This window comes from Parus major, chromosome 24 (genome assembly GCF_001522545.3).
Source record: "Parus major isolate Abel chromosome 24, Parus_major1.1, whole genome shotgun sequence".
Lineage (NCBI taxonomy): Eukaryota > Metazoa > Chordata > Aves > Passeriformes > Paridae > Parus > Parus major.
The window spans coordinates 6,323,672-6,338,868 of NC_031792.1; the positions used below are offsets into that span (position 1 = coordinate 6,323,672).

The following is a 15,197-nucleotide window of genomic DNA, read 5'->3' on the forward strand; positions in this document are numbered from 1 at the left end:
GGAGCAAAGGCAGGAAACACAACTTACCAAAGCACACAAGGGAAAAACAAACAGGGCCTGGACAGCCTTGGAGAGGAGCCTGGCTGTAGCACATGTGGAGGTGCAGGATGTGAATGAAGCTGAATTCCAATCAAGAAGTGTGCTCCTGGCTCTCCTGGGAGCAGTTCTGCTGGGGCATGGCCCCACCTGACCCTTTCCACACGTAGGACTCGGTGCTGGGCGAGGAAGGAAGGCTGGAGGAAACAACACCAACATCCCTGATGCTCCAAAGTTGGGACACTCTCCCAGCATCAAACACCTCCAGTCTAGTGCAGGAGGCATTTGTCCCAGTGTGAAGCAGGACTGGATCTCTTCAGCCATGAAAGCACAGCAGTAACAACCAGATATAAACACCTGACAACCTCTGGACATGCTCTGAACCCAAAAACTCATGACATATAAATTGTACAAAGTCAGACCATGACCACAGAAATCTCCTCCTTGGACTGTGTCACTGTTTCTCCTGCCCTTTGCCACAGTCCAGCCCATCCTCATTCCAAAGAAACCCCAAGCAAGCATCAAGATGAGAATTTTGAAAACTGGAAGTTGATGATGCTAAAATTTTTATCACAACCATCTCCACCATATCATAAAACCATCAAATCCCAGAGGGGTTTGGGCTGGAAGGGAACTTAAATCCCACCTCATTCCACATCTTCCACTATCCCAGGTTGCTCCTTGAACTGTCCAACCACTTGATCACTTCCAGGGATATGCAGTCCAGAGCCCCTCTGGGAAATGACAAAATTTACTTTTTCAGATGATGAAAAATGTACAGTAAATAATGTTCTGTAAATAATTACAAATAATGCTGGCCAAACTTGCACAGCTTTATCTTTGCAGGGTGTGCAGGGTCTCCAAAAGCTTTGTCCATCAAAAATGAATGTCCCCATCAGCCTGCAGTGACTGACACCAAGAGCTGACACATTCCACTCACAGCCATCTCAGCAGGACCTTGCAGGACCAGGCCAAGGCAGAAGGCAGTGAGGGGGAGATCAGTGCCACCACAACCACATCTGGGAACTCCTTCCCCTCAATAAACATCATTTATCATCTGGTCAGCACCAGCTTCTCTTGCTGACAAGAGAAGCAGAAATGAAGAACAATAATCTCCCCTTACCTGGCAGGAGGAATTGATAAAAGCTGTTGGGAAACTTATTCCATTTCCTCCCATGACCCCACAAGTGGGAAAGATCAACAAGCACTCATGTGGACAAACCAGGCTGTGTGAAACCCAGCACTGCTGGCACTGAGGCTGTGCCTACATCCCCTGACATGAAGCAGAGGTCAGGCTGTGACCAGACTGACTGCTGGATGCACTTTGAGAGAACACAGCCACAGCAAGAGCACTTCCCAGTAAAGTCCTTTAGCTTCCCACTCTGCCACTCCTGAGCTGGGGGAAGGTGCAAGCAGGATTTTCTGTGTCCATGCAGGAGAAAAACTTCAAATCCTCACATCTCCAATCTGACCCCACCCTGCTTTTTTAACCAAAGAAACAGAAAGTCCTTGTCCCACAGCTGGGACAAACCTGACACATGTTTTATAACCCACTTGCATTTTTGTACAACTTAAGCAAGTGCTAAACACAGAACATACTCAATGGAACACTTCCCTCAGCTAAAGGGGGAAGGGGGGCTGGAAAATAAGCAACAGACATACATGGTCAAATGGATTTTCTAAAACAAAAGCTTTTCTAGGAGCAGAACCCAAAACTTCACCTCTTAGCTGAATGCTGAATAAAAACTTCAGCCAGACTAGAAGTATGTGGCACTAACAGGAAACTCATAACTCTGGGCTTTATTGCATCCCCACATCTCTTCACGTGCACAAACAGATCTACACATGTGGTCCTGTCTCCTGCTGCTCACAAATCCCCATGCTCACAGCTCAGGCCATCTGCCCTGTCACACCTCACCAGAAACAAGGACAAGCTGTGCCCTGCACAACTTCTCAAACTGCTCTTCCTTTGAAGAAAGAGATGTCCCAGGGAACCTGCAGGCTTTGGGCAATATTCAATTCACACAAGCATGCAAAATTCAAAATGTAGCTGACAAGTAGTTCAGGTGTAGTGGATCTAAGAAAGAAATATTTTCTACATATTGAAAAAAAAAATGACCACACACTGCAGGTGTTTACCTGCTCTGCACAGGAAATAGTGCCCAGATTGAAGAGAAATATTTAGACAAGGTGCAGACCAAGCATAAGTGAGTTAAGACAAGGCACCATAACCTCCCTCACACCTTATGTTTTAATATGAGATTTCACATTAATCAGAAAATCCCAGAGTTGTTTGGGTTGGAAGAGACCTTAAAAGTCACCTCATTCCACATTCCACTAGCCCAGGTTGCCCCATCCAATCTGTAATCAATCCTACAGCTACAAGACACAGACAAATTAGGGTGGGAAGAAACTGAGTGTGTTTGTGATGAAAACATCCAATGACATTTACATGAGTTAAATGATTTAAAGAAACAACCCTGGACCCATGAAGGAAGTTCTGGAGAGTACAACCAGGTGATTGTTAACATTTACAGCCACTGCCATGTGTTCAGCACTGATGGGGATGGGGGGAAAGAGGATGAAAAGAAAGGACAGAGAAAAGGCCTGTTTCTGCCACATCCTGGGAAAGTCCCAGGATTCTGACAGAGGAAATCAGATTAATGTCTTTATCATCAGTATTAACAGTTTTCCTACCAAAACAGAGATGCCCAGACCTTGGCAGAGGTCCAGACAGGCACCAATAAATACAAGCCCTAAAATGAGTGGTTTGAGTTTTATCTCAACTCAATTAAGGAGGAAAATCTGTAAGAAGATACTGAAACTTAGATGTTTCATCTGAGGCTCCATAAGACTCAGAAATTCTATAATGGTTGATGTATAAGGCTCCAGCCCCCCTAATTCTTTCCCAGCAAACACAAAGCTGCTCTAACTCAGCTGTTAAGAATAAAACAATTGATACCAGAGCCACTGATTTTCAGTTCTGAAAAAAAATGAGTTTGGGAAAAAGATTGAAATGATCATATTGAAATCTTAGGTCTTAAGCAATTATGGGAGAAAGTCAAGTTTCTTTAACACATTTATTTACTCTGGTTGAGAAAGCCTTGAAGATACTTGTACACTTAAAGGATTGCACAGAAAAATCCCTAAGGAAAAGTGAGCCTTATTTTGAAATTTTCAATCCCCACAATTTTTACCTCATTCTATAACTCAGTGATATCATTTCTTAGAGACAGGATGGTGGAAAAACTGGATTCTATTGTCTGTGGTTGGTTCTGATGATCTGGGTGATTTCCAGCCTCAGTGACTCTGTGTCAGTCCAGGGACATCAAACTTAAGACACTGCACTGAAAAGCATCCCATGCTCTGAAACATTAATTGTAACCTTCTGTGTACCAAGAAGTGAAGGCAATGCAGATTTTAGAGCTCTTCTGATCAGTCACAAGATTCCAAAGTTGGATTCCTGCTAAATTTTGCCCAGAAGAGAGGCTCTTAGTTCACCAAATAAGCCCCAGTAAGGACTCACAGCCAGTCAGCAGGGTACAACACACAATCCTCTGGAGTAAGGAGAGAAAGGCCAGGAAAATCAACTCTCCTGAAGGCAGGAACACTGTACCATCCAAGCTCCCACATTCCCTGACACTCCACTCTGGGAGCACTTCAGCAGCAGGTTACATGTAAATGTACAGCAAGGCCACAGACAGGCCAGCTGGAAAACATGAAGCTGTATTTTCCAGAACACAAGTACACACAGGAATTACCCCATTACTTGCCTGTCACAGGTTATTTATGTCCTGTGCAAGAGCACAACATTCTGTATGCATCCAAAATCCAAGGGAAGGAAGAAAAATGCTTTCATGGATAAAAAAATGCAGCTTCTGTATGCTGACTCAGTGAAGGACAGCAAGAACAGCACAACAAAATGCCTAAAATTCATGCTATTAAAGAAATTATCTTGGAAATCCTTAATAAATAGGATGAGCTTTAATTTTGTGATGTAGTTCATAAACAGAGTTTTGGTTTTTTTTGATCCATGTGTCAGAATCCTAATTGGTTGTGTCCAGAGAATGGACTTGAAGATTAAAGAGCCTCCAGAGGACAGACTTGAAAAGTTAAAAGACTAACTGCATAAAGGGTCACAGACAGATTTGTAACTCTGTTTTCATTTTTAATTTTAAAAAATTCTGCCAAAATACCAGAGGCAGGAGATAAAACAGTACAGATATGAAAAGAATATTTTAACCTTTAAATTTCCCAGAAGACAGTTCAGGGAAGGTCGGTTGTGAACAACTCGGGTTACACTTGAAACAGGTTCATGTCCTGGGAGCTACCCAAAAGCTTCTCAATGGAATTGGAATTGGGCTTCTGGTTTTTAAACCTGTAATTCACTCTCCAAAGAGGTCAGTGTAACCCTGCCCCTGTGCAAGGCACTCCTTGGTGGCTCCTGCTCTCCAGAGAGGGGCAGCACCCTGCAGCAGTGTCGTGGTCCCAATCTTTGCACATTTCAAGGGAAAAGGGTCTGTGGGATTCAATTCTTGCCAGTGTTTAAACACACAAGGACGAGAGTAACAGCACAACCCAAGCTGGGACAGCACCCTGGAGTCACCTGGGCTGGCCCTGCTGTCACACTGGGCGTGACTCATTAACCCAAATTAAATGGCAGAGCCCTTAAATCAGCAAGCAAGGGAATTGATGGTCACAATGACAAATCTGGAACCTCACAGAGGACAGCTCTGCTTCATACAGGACAGACACTGAAGTTGGACCTGATGATCCCTGGGGGTCCCTTTCAACTCAGAATATTCTGTGGTTCTATGGAAAAAAGAAAGAGAAAACAAAACAAAACTTTCCAGAACAAGTTCCCAAGGTGCTCCATACTGTGGACAAATAAGATATTTAAACCCTTATTTTGCCTCCTAATATTGGTATTTCAATTAAGATTTGTACTAATAGCATAGCAGTTTCCAAGAGAAAATAATGAAACAATGAATTACCAACAGCTCTGTGTAAAATAAACATTCCTCTGCAGCAAACACTCACACAATAACTTGTCTAAATGGGCACACAAAGGATGTAAAATGCTCCAGCCCTTCCCACAGCTCAAACCACCTTCAGCCATGGGGCCAAGCACATTTAAATGTGAACAAACTTCTGTGGAACACTGGAGCACACACACAGAGCCTACAAGCCCCACAGCACAGGGCCTGTGTGGAACGTGGTGTCATCCAGATTTGTTAATCCCACAGGCAATTCAACTCAGTGTTACTGCTGCAGACACAGTTTGGTTTCCAGGGGCTGTTTTATCCTTACTCTGATCACCACAACTTGCAAGACACAGACCCTTATAATCCTAACAGAAAACACATCATCCACACATTAATTGTTTTTGTAATAGGAAAATAAAATGTTCATCCATATGATGCACCACAAAGAATTATAAGAGCACATGGGTATATATATTATTGTTAAAAATCCAAGCCTTCCCTCTTCCATGGGTTGTCTTAAAATCATAAATGGTAAATCTGGAACACTGTTTTCCAGGCTCTCTGAGTGTATTAATTAATGGCCAGAGTTCTGCATCTTTGTGACACTGGACAGGCCTGAGAAGTTCAAGTCAGTTGGGAGAGGAAAGCAGAGCTCCAGGACCCAACCCTCCCTGTGCCCCTGCTCAGCATCGGCCCCAGCAGCTCTGCAGAATCCTCTGCTGTCTCTGAACTCCACTCAGTGGAACAGAGCTGGAAATTGAGGGATACAGGGAGGCTTAAAAGAGTTCAAAGGGATGAGGGACCAGGGGAAATAAAGCCCAACACAGCTGTCCAGGGTGTATTCAAAGTGTCCATCAGAGCTCAGTGTTCCTGCTAAAATCCATCAATAATTCAAAGTGCACCAGCCTAAGAACTCACTCTTCAGAGCTTCCAAACCCAACCCAGCTTTCATTTCATCTGAAAGCAAATGGCAAAGCACAACACTAAATCAAACCTTGAGCCAGAGGACTCTGAACCACTCTGATGCTTCTCAAGTTTCACACCTTCCACTAAGCCTCAATAATCCTGAGCTGCCCTCACCTCAGCACTGCACCCCTGTCCTGATGTGACATTCCCCTCCTTTCCAAGGGCAAATCCTTTCTGCCCCAAGGCTCCATCTCCCAATGGCTTCCCTGCCCATTCCAGCACTGCTGCACCTGCAATTATTACTTAGAAGATAAAGAATTATTAAATAATTTAGCAACATTGCAAAGTGAATTCCTGGGCTCAAGCTGTAAAAGTAACAGAAGATGTTTTGATTTTTGAACTACTTCAAGCTGGTAAATGGGAACCTAGTCAAAAATCAGTTCTTTTAAAGGCTGAAAGTTCTGACATGTCGTATTTGCAATAAATAAGGTTCACACTTAAACACCACACAGAAGAATTACACAGCTCCACCACAAGGTAAATCAGAAAAATTTCATTTGGGATCTAAATATAAATGGGTAGGACCAGGCAATGCCACTTCCCCAAGAAGCATATTCTTCTAGTCAGTTTGGTTTATAACCATATTTATAAGTTTCATCAGTTTTCCAATAGAACAGAATGGAGTTTAAGGCCTGTTTAAGGATTCTGAGCATATATATGTATTTTATATATATGTATTTTAATTTCCAACTCATATAATACTGGATTTGTGGATGTCTATTAAGGAACCATCTTCTCTTTCAATTATTACTTACATAATTCCAAGTGTGATGTTGCCAAAAGCTCTCTCTATAGTAAGAGTTGTCAATTCTGACTGCAACTCCCAAACCATGACCTGAGCTTCCCAAAAACATCTGATGGAGCTTGAAACATATCAGTGCAGATCTAAACAAGCTTCTCATAAAACTCCTGCTGGGAAAATAACTATTTGAAGAAATTCAGGATGGTGGTAGGGAATGTCTTGCACCTCAAAAGTATGTCCCAGAGTAAGGTTTTATTAATATTTCTTTTACTCATCTGGTTAGGTGGAAACAAGAATTAGTGAGTAGAATCAAAGTTTGTTCACTTAGCTTTAAGAGATAAAAGAAGTTAAACTTCAGGGGAGGAGGTCTGGAAGAGGCAGTGAGATAATCTCATGCTTCTCCAAACAAGAATTTGATTTTCAAAGCCCACAGCCACACGTCCACACGTAATGGAAGCATTCCCTTTCCCTTTGATGCTTCTCTAGCAGGAAAACAGCAGCCTGAGTTTGCAGGTTCTGCTGAGAAAATGGCCAGAAATCACAAGCCAGAGGAAATAATCAATGCCTTTGGAATTCTGAGTCAAGATCAAAAAGCTCTCTGCTCTGGATGCTCAGGAGAGCTGAGGGTCAGTGCCCTGCCTGCAGGACAGGGAAGCAGGAACCTCCACATTCTGCTCACACCCCACAGCAAGGGATAAAATCACAAACCCATCAAAGCCCACAAACTTCTCCAAATGCCTTCCAAGCATCCAGCAGTCCGTGTGGGGGGGCAGTGTGTGCCTGTTCCTCCTTTGAAAAAGAGAAATCTGCCTGAATCCAGCCCCTTGGGAATGTTTATGTTCACAGGAAATCTTCTGCCCAAATCTCTCTTTTGCAGTAAAACAAACAAACAAACAAACGTGTGTCTCAGATCAGCAGATCTAGAAACAGCCTCTGTGATCCTGGTGCAGCTGCACATCCTGTGCCCTGGCACAGGACAGCAAACACTTCCCCATGGAGTGTGCAAACACCAGGAGCCCAAGTTCTTCCTCCTCCCCACAGGACAGGGCCACAGTGACAGGCTCATCCTGAGCACTCACACAGCTCTTCCCTGATTTGACACTGAGGGAACAACCTTGAGCTCATCACACCACAGGGTAACACTGTAGTCCTGAGTGAAGCAGTGCTGGTGTCCCAAGACTGGAAATTACCTGGAAACCAGATCATGGAACCACCATGAGGAAATGGTCACAAGGCTCAGGAGACAGAGCACACTGGAGACAGAGGTGGAGCACGTCTGGTATGCTCAAACCTTAAGCAGAAAGATGCCAAAGCCAAGACAGTCAACAAATGTTAAGGATCAGGTTATATTCTAGACACAGAATTACAGAATCCCAGAATGGTTTGGATTGAAAGGGACATCCCACCCAAAAGCTCATCCCATCCCACCCTCTGCCACGGGCACAGACACCTCCCACTATCCCAGGTGGCTCCAAGCCCCATCCAGCCTGGCCTTGGGCACTGCCAGGGATCCAGAGGCAGCCCCAGCTGCTCTGGGCACCCTGTGCCAGGGCCTGCCCACCCTGCCAGGGAGGAATTTTTCCCAATATCCCATCCATCCCCCCCTGTGTTAGTTATCCCAGCCATGCTCCTTCAGCAGGGAATGAATGAACACATTTCTAGGGCAGGGCAGGGCAGGGCAGGGCACACAGCCCAGGGAAGGCTGAGCTAATGAATGAACATTTAACACCCCCAGCCTGACTTGCTGCCCCCGAGCTGCCAATTCTGTCATCAGCCCTCCAAACTCTGGCACCTGAGCAGGGTCTGAACAAACTGCCCTTTCTGTAGGCAGGTACAGTTTAAACACAGCATGGGAATTCTCCTACAGAAGTTTGGTTTCACAGCTCATATATCCTCTGGTTTGACAAACCTCCATGAGAGGGAAACACAGAGCCCTGCTCCTGTAAATCTCAGGGATCATATCTACAAGGCAGTTATTAAATCACTCCAGCCTGGCATACTGGCAGATCCATGAGCCCAGTATTATGCTGCATTTTAACACCATTCCTGGTAACAGCATGGCTGGCTACAGACAGAAACAGACGGGATTTCATCTCCCTTCAAGCACTACCAAAACATGCATTATTTTTCTGGAGCCCACGGAATCTTTCCAACATTATAACATATTTTAATTATATGTATAACAGAGCTTTCCATTTTTTTCAGGTCACTAAACTGCAGGAAAGAAAAATTTTCCAATACAACTCTGTTCCAGTTACTAATTAAATCAATTTTAACACTTTTCTGCAACATGTTAGTAAAGATGATTTATGGGACTGGCAAACAGCTGGAGGTCAATGTCAAAATAACAGAAATAAGAGAAGATTTTCTCATGCCATCAAAGAGCCACAATGAACAAAAACCTCTACAATTCCACAGACAAGCTTGCTGTATTTCCAGTAGTAAATGCTGAGGAAGGGAAAATAAGCTGGATTTTTGTAGGAGGTCTCTGTTTTCTGTCCCAAATGGGTCTGTTCTCCTGTGGAGATACGGATTATTCCCTATAAACTCATAAAAACATCTAAAAGAAAAAGGAGAAGGTAAAAAAGCCCCAAAAATACTTGTACTGAACCAACAGGTAAAACTGTCATTTGCTTGTAATAGTTCTTTGTGGGTTCTAGTCCACCATTCCATGGTACAGCTTCTTGAACATCTCTTTAAAATAAAGTACACAGATGGAATCAGACTAATCAAGATAAATAAATCCAGGGAAATACAGAGTCCCTTTGAGAGGCAGTTCTATGAGCTGAGCAATGCCACCCAAATTACATTTTCCTTCAAAAAAAAGAGGAAGCATTGATTTCAGAACAGTCAATCAAAGGCAGCAAAGGGTACAAAACATGTTCAGAATGATTTAGCAGTAAATCCACCAGCCTCAGTCTCCTTCCTGCCCTGTGGATCAGAGTCACAGCTCCACACTTGAAGTTATCCCTCCATGACAGAACCCACGCTGGATTTCTGCCCATTTCACCAGGTGGAAAAAACAGGGAACCTGGAATTTCACAGGTGTGATCTCATTCCAGGGAAGAATTTTTCTAAGGAGTCTGTGGCACGCTGGAAGCAGCACCAGGAAACAGCAGAGTCCAAAAACTGAGGTGAATTTACTCGAATATTTTTCTAACTCCTTTGGCAGCAAAAAACTTGGCCCAGAGACTCCAAACTTTTAAAATTTGTTGACCTTGGCAGGAGGCTGTGCCAATTTTCAGGGAGTTGTGGCTGGAATTATTAAGTTAATAGAGGCAGTTTCCACCTACACTCTGAACAGTTGTTTTTATATGCCCACGTCCTTAAAACAGCCCTTGCAACATCCCCAGCACCACTCTGGAAGGCAACAGGAAAGAAATCACATGGAGAAGACATGGACTGGGAGGGGAAGTCCTTGGTTTAAAGAAGGGGAACAGGCCAGAATCCAGCCAGTAATTGTAGGAGGAGATTAACAGCATCCAAAGATGAAGGACTTCTTACACACTTCACAAAATGAGTGGGATAAATGATATTGCAGCCAGGAGCTACTCATGCTGCTCCCGACTGCCACACACTGAGAGCATCGGATCGGCAGCAGAGCTGGGGACAAACAAACCCTCATGCATTGCAGGCACTGAGCAGGCCAGGGATCAAATCCCTGATGGAGAGATCCAAGCTAGGCTGTCCCATCTGAGGCTGACATGGAAAAGGGAACATCCCCATCCCTGTTGTTCCCAGCTCATCCACAAGACTCCTTTTAGCTGTGGCACCTGAAACTATCCCAGTTAACCCCAGCCAGGGGCATCTGGCCAGGCTTTACCAGTTCTGTTTCCTTTGCAATCTGTTTTAAGAAAAAAATTACAAAGACTCCTTCACAAGCACATGCCTCCCATGTTCCCCCTTCCCTGGAATATCATTAAATAAAAGAAAAGAAGGCAAACCAAAAGATGACCCTGAAAAGGATCTTCTCAGCAGGCTTTGCTGACAACAGGCACAGAAGGACTGAGCTGCTCTTTGCAATGTTTCTAACTCCTGAGGCAAGGCAGGAACATCCAATTCCAGGGGCAAAGCCCAGCTGCTGCTGCTGGAGGCAGCCCATCAGCTTGGTTGGAGCATTGCAGAGGGATTCCCACAGCACACAATTCCTGCCAGGAATTCCTGGCAGCTGATGCCTGCGCAGGCGGAAGTGATTCTGCCTCAAACACTTCCTTTACCACCGATAACACAATTCCTGCCACGGGCCTGCCAAGGCTGCACTCATCTGTAACCCTGTCCTGCTCCCACAGGGATTTATTTTTAGATGTCAGATCCAGCAAGGCAAACACAGAGACTGCGCTGTTTGAAGGGATAATTCTGTGTCAAGTGCAAGATGCTGAAGTGATATGAATGTGCATTACAGCACTTGCCTTGAGCAAATGGCTTTTGAGGGAGCAAAGAATATTGTCTGGGAAGCGTGAAGCTGATCAGCTCTCCATATTCCATTACCAAAACCTACTCAGCTGAAGATAATGTCTTTCTTTCAAGTGAGGAACACAGTATTTATTCCTGGCAGGAAGTAGATCTTTAAGGAATTTCTAATCATCGTTTCTCCTGTTTATATTAATGGCATTTAGCACTAAGTAAAGTAAAACCGTATTTCATAGAATCACAGAATATCCTGAATTGGAAGAGACCACAGGGATCATCCAGTCCAACTCCTGACCCTGCACAGACACCCCAGCAATCCCTCCCAGTGCATCCCTGGGAGTCCAAATGCTCCTGGAAACCTGACAGTCATTTTTTAGCATATTCAATTACATTGCTATCTTCTTAAATTATAAAAGAAATTTAACCATGTCTCAATCTAGAGTCAGTTCTTAATGCAAGCAAAAGGATATGGGACTCCATATCCATTTTTCCATCTCACATTTTTAAACTTGGTGAATTTGAAGTTGCTTCTATAGGTCCCACGGAGTTCTGATGGGTTCTTTTCAGTTATTTATTCATAAATCAGACAGAAAACCAACAGATATAAAACAAAGCTTGCACTTGCTAGATGCAAAGAGCTGATGTTAAACAGTGTGCATTTTTATCATTTCAAAGGTGTAATTACAGACTCTTCTGCACAAATGTTATTTAACCACTTGGAAATGACCTTGTATTTGTACAGAGATTTTTATGCAGACTTACCACCAGTGTGTTCAATGAGTGAGAACCAGGTCAAAAAAGTTAAAAGGGAGATACCTTGCATTTTATGTAAACTGAGAAGAAGCTAAATTAGGAAAAAGGTAAATTGAGAAGAAATATTGCATCTCCTTGGGAGACAGACCATGAAGAAGTTGAACCACAATTCTGAACATTTATCCCATGTCAGATTAAAATACATTTATGAGGCAGAACCTGGCTTTTCATTAGAAATTAATTATGCAGCCCTCAAAAGAAACGCAGCAATGAACATAAGGTATTTCAGCAAAATGCCAGTGAATTTTGGGCACTGATGCAATCTGTGAGGCTCAACCTGTGGTACAGCTTTGACATCACTGCCTTTGCCTGGCAACCAGCAATTTCCTGGGATGCCACACGTGCCCAGCTGGCCAGCCACAGGTGTGTGGAAGGTAGAGCTGTTGGAAGCAGCGTGGGAGGACATTTCTGAAGAGGAAAAGCCCCCCAAAATGCACCCAGCCTCACTAGCACGGTGCAAGGATAAGAACAGAACAAATCCTTTTTCATACCTCTCAGCAATTTAATTTAAAATGATCTCATGAGGTGAAATGCCAGGCTATAAATACCTCCTGCACCATGAGACCATATTATAAGTGACATAAACGTTACAAAACAATCTGAAATTTGGCCAGGCTGTTAATAGACAGCATTACACAATTCCTGACATGGACAGATAATACTGTATTTCTACTATGCAAATTTCTAGCAGTGAATAGATTTTGAAAGCAGTTTACACCCACCACCCCTCAGATGCAACTCAGTAATTCTCTATTAGGTGCCAAGCTGTCACTTCCCATCACTCCAGCCCACTGCTATTCTCTGCCCTACCTCAGGAGCACAAAGGAGCCTCCAACTTGATTAAAATGCATGAGCCCTGTGTGAACCTATTTTTAAATCTCCCAATTAATACTGCTGTTGTATTAACAGCTTTCATTTATCTTACCATTAATACTGGTATTCTAAGGAAGTGCTGCAATGCTTTATCTTTTCACATTTTAGCAGCAAAGCTCTTGTTCTTAAAGAGATTTTTCACCATATAAAAAGTCCTGGTACTGTGGGGTTTTATCAGAAACCTTGCTTAGGAAAAGGAAGTAATTAGAGGCACAGAGGGCCTGAGTCACATTATTTAGGCACAAATTTTGCTTTAGATACACAAATAGCTAAACACACTGGGTTTTTCAAAGGTAGATGTGGTGGAAACAGAGACCTGACTCCTCAACACACAGGGTCTCAATTTTATGACAGTTCTTCTCATGCTGCCACCAGCCCCTGTTTTCTTCCTGGTTTCACAGCACAGACCCAGAAAACAGCTCAGGGCTGAAATAACCAGTAACAGCTCAATAACCAATACCATTTTTATGTCTTCTGCTGTGCTCATCCATCCACAATTTTTGCTTTTCAGGCACACCTCTGGTTACAGCCTCTGGTCTGGCTGTGCCAGGGGACCACTGAGCAAGAGCAGGGAAAGCTGCAGGAGCAGAAGCCATGTAACAAAAAGCAGAACTAAACCACTCCTGCTGTGGGAACTTCCCAGCATGCCTCATGAAAACCTGGAAAGGATGTATTACCTGATTTTACTTCTGCCTCTCAAAAACATAAAGATGAACCCCACAGGTCTGCCCTGCCATTCTGAAAACATCCAGGAAATGCTTAAACCCACAAAAGAATTAATTATTAGTCATCAAAACAATGCACCATGAACAGCTTGTGCTCCCTTCTCCAGCTGCACATTGTGCTGAACATCCCTGGATGATGGGAGGGAGAACTCAGAGGACCACAGGATGTAAAAACCACACCTATGCAGACACAGACCTGCTTCAACATAAAGCTTCTCTCCAGAATGACTGAAAAATGAGTTGTGTCAAATCAACAAACTACCAGGAGACAGAAAACATGGACATGGATCAACCACACTGTTCCTACACACAGAAAATGAAAATAAGCAGTTTTCAGCAGAGTGAGGACTATTCCTACTTGCCTGTTTCTGAGGGACTCCATGGGAACTGAGCTCTTTGCACTCTATTTGTGCCCAGTACTTGGTGGCTCCAGCTCTCTCACGTGTGCCTGTGTCTGCAGAGCCCACCCAGCAGAACCAAGTGTGAGCAACAGCAGATCCCAGCCCTGAACAGGACCCAGGCTCCTTCCCAGCCAGAATTTTACAGAGACTGGGAAAAAAAACCCAGCTGCATAATTCTGCTTGCAGAAGTGTGAAGTATGGCAGCATGAAAGGCTGTAAATAATTCACTTGGTATTACAGGAAATGTTTTACAAATGAAAAGGTTGTAACCTCCTTTTGGCTACAAGGCTGGCAGATGCTGGAGGCATTCCTGCTCCTCTAAGTGCAGAACAAAACGTGTCCTGTTTGTGAGAAACTCCTGGGTCTCAGCCCTCCCCAGAAAATGCTTCTGCCTGTATTCATCAGGGAGGGATCACAGAGGAGCAAAGTCTGCACACTCCAGAAATGCAGCTCGGGCTGACAGCAGTTTCTGGTATTTTGATGACACAGCTGCTGCAATGCACAATGCAGAGCTAAGGGAAGGGGTAAATTCAATTATTTATATTTTCATAAATGCTTTCACACAATTGTTTAATCACACACACACGCAAACCAAAAATACACATGCGGTGATTACAGATGATTCAAGACTGAATGTTTGATACAGTCTTAAAACAGTGACATCAGCCAAATCCAGTGGAAATAAAACCTTAGCCAAGCTCAAAAGGAGAGCTCCACATGACTGAGTGCATATTCTGCCCCAGCACACAGAAGCAATTCCATACAAAGTCTCTACAGCTTTCTTGTAACTAAACATTTAGCAACAAACTAAATAAGCCTCAGTGGAGGTCCCTCTATGCTTCCCCACCAGGTCAGTGAGAAGGAAGCACAAGGTGTTTTGTGAATAAAATAAATCCAAGACTCACCTGTATGTTACCAAAGTCAACGTTTTCATAGTGGAAATGTGCACACTCGGCCATCTTCGGGAAGTGCCCCTTTGTAAAGGATAACCTGGAGCACACCAAGAGCATACTGTGAGATAGATGCAGACCACTCAACAGAGATAAAAAACAGGCACTGATACAAAACAAAAACAACTTTCTCATCCTAAAGCCAAGGGAACATAGGGATTTGTTGATGTGATGCACCAAAACAGTGGGGAAGGGAACCAAGTGAGAAAGGAAAGCTGAAATGTCAAGTGGCTTTTCCAGTGCATCCCTACAGAGCAGTGTGACATTCCAGCAGCACCACATCCCATTGCATCCCT

At 43.8% G+C, this 15,197-nt stretch overlaps 1 protein-coding gene across 5 annotated transcripts in view; it reads right to left on the reverse strand.

The window, feature by feature from the left end:
• ARHGAP32 (Rho GTPase activating protein 32) overlaps positions 1–15,197 on the reverse strand; it is a 236,175-nt gene that overhangs the window by 111,957 nt on the left and 109,021 nt on the right. For all 5 annotated transcript variants that reach the window (XM_015649713.3, XM_015649712.3, XM_019008920.2 and 2 more), the window contains one exon: positions 14,857–14,941. In XM_015649713.3, the coding sequence (XP_015505199.1) occupies positions 14,857–14,941 (85 nt within the window). The remainder of the gene's footprint in view (positions 1–14,856; positions 14,942–15,197) is intronic.